Source organism: Triticum aestivum, chromosome 3B (genome assembly GCF_018294505.1).
Source record: "Triticum aestivum cultivar Chinese Spring chromosome 3B, IWGSC CS RefSeq v2.1, whole genome shotgun sequence".
In the NCBI taxonomy this organism is placed as follows: Eukaryota; Viridiplantae; Streptophyta; class Magnoliopsida; order Poales; family Poaceae; genus Triticum; species Triticum aestivum.
Window position 1 is genome coordinate 54,074,669 of NC_057801.1, and position 6,294 is coordinate 54,080,962.

General features: G+C 41.4%; 1 protein-coding gene across 1 annotated transcript; it reads right to left on the reverse strand.

Annotated features, from left to right (window-relative positions):
* Positions 1-1,245: 1,245 nt before the first annotated feature.
* LOC123068539 (thylakoid lumenal 15 kDa protein 1, chloroplastic-like) lies at positions 1,246-3,392 on the reverse strand. Its single transcript, XM_044491130.1, has 7 exons — positions 3,098-3,392; positions 2,934-3,029; positions 2,641-2,713; positions 2,428-2,489; positions 2,098-2,179; positions 1,762-1,822; positions 1,246-1,627 (listed from the first exon to the last, which is right to left on the reverse strand). Exons 1-7 carry the CDS (start codon positions 3,266-3,268, stop codon positions 1,576-1,578), a joined length of 597 nt encoding a protein of 198 aa, XP_044347065.1. The 5' UTR covers positions 3,269-3,392; the 3' UTR covers positions 1,246-1,575.
* Between the last annotated feature and the right edge of the window lie 2,902 nt (positions 3,393-6,294).

A 6,294-nucleotide genomic window follows, 5' to 3' on the forward strand; every position in this document is an offset into this window, starting at 1 on the left:
GGTATACCTAGGTACGTGAAAGGTAAAACCCCTAACTCACAACCAAACAATTGCCTATAAGCCTCTTGTTCCTCCTTGGCTCTACCAAAGCAGAACAACTCGCTTTTGTGAAAGTTAATCTTTAATCCGGACAATTGTTCAAATAAGCATAACACTAGCTTCATATTTCTCGCTTTTACCAAGTCATGCTCCATAAATATGATATCATCAGCGTACTGCAGAATGGAGACACCCCCGTCAACCAGATGAGGCACCAAGCCACCCACCTGACCGGCCTCCTTTGCCCTTCCTATAAGAATTGCCAACATGTCCGCCACAATGTTGAACAAAACAGGAGAAATCGGATCACCTTGCCTCAGGCCTTTGTGTGTCTGAAAATAATGACCTATATTGTCATTCACTTTAATTCCAACACTTCCTTTTTGCGTGAAGGATTCTACCTGGCGTCGCCAAGCTTCATCGAATCCCTTCATACGCAAGGCCTGTTGAAGGAAGGGCCATTTGACTTTGTCATACGCTTTCTCGAAATCCACTTTGAAAATAACCCCGTCCAGCTTGTGGATCTCATGGAGCGTTTCATGAAGGACCACAACCCCTTCAAGGATGTTCCTGTCCGGCATGAAAGCAGTTTGGGTAGGCTGTACCACCGCATGCGCAATCTTTATGAGCCTATTAGTCCCAACCTTGGTAAAGATTTTGAAGCTAACATTCAGAAGATAGATGGGCCTGAATTGCTCAATTCTCACAGCCTCTGTTTTCTTAGGGAGAAGGGTTATCGTCCCAAAATTCAACTGGAAAAGCTGAAGCTGTCCAGAGAAGAGATTATTAAACAGAGGCAACAGATCCCCCTTAATAATATGCCAGCATTTTTTATAAAACTCTGCCGGAAAACCATCAGGGCCCGGTGCCTAAAAGAGTTGGATGAAACTCCAATAGCCTTCAAGGAAAAACATGTACATTGTCTGCTATCTGTGCTAAATGTTGGCCTTTGCTGCACTAAGACATCCCCGGGCGAACGCATCAACATGCAAGAGGTAGCTGCCAAGCTACATGGAATCAAGGATGCATATCTCAGAAGCAGTGCCGTTGCTTCAGTAGCAGTACCTGAATAATTAACTTGTTTGTGCAATTTGTTGTGTTTATCACGCACCATGCAAGCAAGGACCGGCCCAACTAGTATTGAATAAGTATTGCCTCTGATGTGTTACAGCATCGGCCCAACTAGTGCATTCAGGAAAAAATAGATGAATGGAATTTCCATGTATCAATATTATTATCAAAGGAATATATATTTGAGTGTTTTTTTTTGTCACACCTAACAGCTTTAACTTTGTTACGTACACTTCGGCAAAACTAACCCTGGACTAAATATGCCTGACAGGCTAACACCATCCGAGTAAGCACTTGATTTCCCAGCAACTATTCACCCGATACATATATTCTTTGTGTGTTCACGGAACTCTCTCCACCCTGGAAGATATAAGAAAAATAAAGAGAGAAACATGGTAGTACTATTCGAGAACTAAATCAACCTCTGAATTCTCTAGTCTCCCCATTCTCCTTCATTTATGTTCATTATTTGCAGAAGAGAGTCTCCTTCGTAGCGTTCCCGGTAGTTGTATTCACCCTGGTGCACATCAATTGCAAAAATTAATAAGAACCACGAAATGTCTTCATCACGCACAAAATGGAAAATGGAAAATGGGAGATTAGATGGATGAATAATTCTTGAATATCGACATTGGCCGGCTTTCCTCTTACCCATCAGCAATTTTGCAGAGGTAGTCCCGTTGGTCGTCTCGTAGTGGAACATCGGTAAAATCTGCAAAGGGAAAAATGAGAACAACATGACCTGGTGATGCCATAATGCATTAATACAAGAACCTTCGATCGACTGCAATCCTATTCATAGATTGAGATTGAATTGAAGTAGTTAAATTTTCCGTTTTGCTCATTTGTTTCAGAATGGTGTGGCTAGAACATTTTTTACATTAGGAACAGAGGTTTTAAGATGATGGCATGACATTAATCACATGGTAATAATCCAAATACGTTGAGAATTCAGACAGGGCTTGGAGATAAACAGTTAGCACTTGCCTGCCCCGTATATGTTGGAACCTTTGAAAGAAGTGTTCCCTGTCACAAGTGCCCCTTCCAAGTTGGCATTTGTTAAGTTTACCTGCAGAATGGAACAAGACAAGCCAAATCACAAGATCGCTGTAAAGCCATTTTCCAAAATTAAGGCAGAGCGCAATAATCAATTAAGAAACAAAAGAAGTACTGCTAGTCTGATGCTGTGATGAGACAGGAACAACATAATAAGTTCTGTGTGATGGTCATTCAACCGAATAGATAGTTTCCAGCAAAATTCAGGCCAGCTATGTTACCGCTTATCCTGAACCCAACGATTACTGTGAAGGAATGTACCTTTGTTACATTTGCCAGCGAGAAATCGGCGTTTCTAAGGTCGGCGTCGGAGAGATCAGCGCCTGAATTCACCATGAAACAGTCAAAACATTGCGATATCACTATGGCTTCAGAACTTCACACTTGACTGTAGACAAGCATCACAACTAGTGTCTGTTGGAAGCTGGAACAGCTGAGAAGATCAAGAATAAGTGCAAACCCGTAGGCTGCTACCTGTCAGGTCCGCATCAAAGAAGCTGGCGCCGAGCAGGTTTGCGCCTTTGAAGTTGGTCTGCCGCAGGATAGACTGCAGAAAGAAACGCAAATTCAGATAAATCATCAAAATTCAGAAATACTCTGAACATTCAGATGTTCTGTTCTATCTCTAGTTCTCTACATGCTAGAAACTTCAGTCAGAACTTGCTGTTGATATAACTGGAAGAAGAAATCTGAGGCATGATCACATCATTTCGAGTGAAACAATTTGTAAAAATCGATGGGAAGGGGAGGTGAGAGTAGTTAGGTACGGTCTTGAAGTCCTGCTTGATGAGCGTCTGGCCGCTGAAGTCCTTGCCGGTGAGGTCCTGCCCCCGCGTCACCTGCTGCCCGTACGGCCCGCCTCCCTGCATCCACCCACACGCCATTAACGCCACCTCAATCGGTCGACCGGTACAAATACAATACAACTAACCCTGAACGCGAGGGCCGGGTCGGCGACGAGCAGCGAGGCGGCGACCAGCGCGGCGGCGCCGGCGTTGGCGAGGTGGAAGTGCAGCGAGGAGGGGGCGCGCCATGCCGGCTGCTCCGTCGTCGCCGGAGGGGACGGGGCGAGCTTGAGAGCGCCGAGGATTGACATGGCCATGACGAGCTAGCTTCTGGCTGCCTGGCTGGCTGTTGTCGCGTTCTCTCTTTTTTGAGCTACATCGACGAGTTTATCCGCCTTATCTTTATCTGGTTGCCACGATGCTTGCTTGGCCAATCAGACGACTGCCACGATGGCCAGTTCTCCTCTTCTTCCATTTTTTTTCTCTTTCTATATAAATTTCGATGGATGAGTCTACTCATCATTGATCAGAACTCAAAAGCGTTTTTTTCAATTAAAAAGTTCAAACAAGTGTTCTTCCTCTGTTTAGTTTATATGTACTGTATAATAATAACATGGAATTTTTATTATTTCTGGCGTTCGTTGTACTGCCATGATTGAAAATGAATAGACGGAAGTTTTCTTGCCAAAAAAAAGTAACGTGGAATTTTTGGTTGGTTTTTGCTCATAGTAGGTGGCGATAATCTCATGTGTCTGGTCCCGCGGAACTTGTTGTCGATAACTCGTGACAGAGAAGGGACTTGTCTTTGCCGCCTAAAACTTTTGTGCAGCCGGAAGCACAGAAGAATTTCTAAGGACTGATATTATGATCGAGAGAGATTTGACTTTGCACTGTTCAAAAAATCATCTCATTCAGTGATTTATCGTCCAATTTATCGCTACTCGGCGGTTGACCAATAAGATTATGCCTTATCTTCACCGTTTATCATTTGGACCGAATTATCGCTGTGATAAGCGATTTATCGAGAATCTACCGATAAATCGAGCCCATTCATAGTACTATGTTTATTTGTGTTTTGTGGACCTTGTTATGGAATATGTATTGTTGTCCTATTTCTTTTGTCATTATACGAGGATTCAAAGGCTATGAATCAAGGTAACACTTCATTCCAACATTGTTTTGGTATTGAATATAGCATATTTTAGTGCTGAGAACATGGGATTTGCAAAAAATGGCCGATTAATAGTCGACCGATAAAATTGATTAATTGACTGATTTCTGATTAATCTCTAATCCCCAGCTCACCGACACGCTAACGATAAGCGATATCCTCAACATTGATTTGACATCATATTTTATGGTGAGTGGTGTGGCATCATATTCGAATAAGAGTTATTTACTTATAAATCTGATCATCTTATAGCTTGTCACCAATATTTAGTGCTACGATGATCTGAAGGAAGAAACCTAATCATGAGGATCTTTTCGAATCTTTTTGAATGTTCGAGAACTAACATATTGATAATACTGGAAGGTGGAGGCAAGCTGAACGTCACATGAATCGTGCGTCATAAAAGAGTGGCAAACAAGCATGTAATTAGCAGATGGTGTGTTGTTTTGGCCTGATCACATAGGCAACATTATTTATGCATTGCCATTTATGTTTTGCTAGATTATCTTTAGTAAGAATTACTCCCCTATGAACAAACCACATTTTTTTTTAAATTGTACCTTTGTTTGTGTGATTTGAACGGAAGACTGGTCCAGAGTTGACCATATACCATGAAAAGCCCAGAAGGCATCAACTTCCAGTGGAATGTGTCTGGTTCATTAGCGAGGCTAATAGGTATCAACCATGAACTAATGTACCCACGCAGTCCAATTATCCCCGATTAGAGCTCTCATGAACTAGATATTCAATGGATTTGACCTTACATCGCTCTAACGTAGTCTTCCTTGCGCTGGACAATATTGTACAAAGAAGGGAATTGTAAAGCAAGGAGTATGTCCCCAAGCCAATATCCTCTCAGAACCTAGTTGTTCGGCCATCACCAATATGAAATCTTTCCCTGTTAAAAAAGCAACCTTAGTCTTCGTCAAACTCTTCTAGAAGGATGAATCAAACGGCTGGACAATGACTTGAGCCAATGTCTTTGAGTGTAAATTCTTGTTATGCAATAACAACAGCCACACTCCATCACCCTTCGAAATGAGAGGATAAAGCCATTTGCTAACGAACATTTATTTTTTATCTCAAGATTCTCGATCCCCAAACCCTCTTGGTCTTTAGGTCTACACAAAATAGCCCACCTCGCCAGGCGGTATTTGTCCTTACGTTTATCACTACCAAAAAAAAAATCAAGAACGATAGAAATCTAGTCTTTTTTGTACCCCTATTGGTACTTCAAAAAATGAGAGCTTGAACGTAGGCAAACTCGTGAGTGCCGAGTTCACAAGGATTAGCCTGCCCCCATATGACATAATTTTACCCTTACAACAACTCAGTTTTGTCGAACCTATCCTCGATGCATTTCCATTCTTTATTAGTGATTTTCCTATGATGAATTCGGGTACCGAGATACATAGACGGTAAACTTCCAATTTCACACCCGAACAATTGTTTGTAATTTCTCTCATCACCTTTGGCGTGTCCAAAGCATAATGCTTCACTCTTATGAAAAATTATTTTAAGTCCAGACGATTTTTCAAAAAGACATAACACTAATTCTATATTCACCACCTTATCTAGATCATGTTCCATAAAAATAATTGTGTCATCAACATATTGTAAAATAGAGACTCCCCCCATCCACTGGATGTGGGATTGATCCATCTGAAGGAAATATGCCTTAGAGGCAATAATAAAGTTGTTACTTTATATTTCCTTATTTATGATAAAGATTTTTTTATTCATGCTAGAATTGTATTGAGCAGAAACCTAAAATACATCTGTGAATACATAAACAGTTATTGTGTCCCTGGTGAGCCTCTCCTAGACTAGCTCGTTGATCACATATGATTAAGGTTTCCTAAACATGGACATGTGTTGTCATTTGATAACGGGATCACATCATTAGGAGAATAATGTGATGGACAAGACCCATCTGTTAGCTTAGCATAACGATCGTTCAGTTACATCTGTGAATACATAAACAAATATTGTACCCCTGGTGAGCCTCTACTAGACTAGCTCGTTGATCACATATGATTAAGGTTTCCTAAACATGGACATGTGTTGTCATTTGATAACGAGATCACATCATGAGGAGAATGATGTGATGGACAAGACCCATCCATTAGCTTAGCATAATGATCGTTCAGTTTATTGCTATTGTTTTCTTCA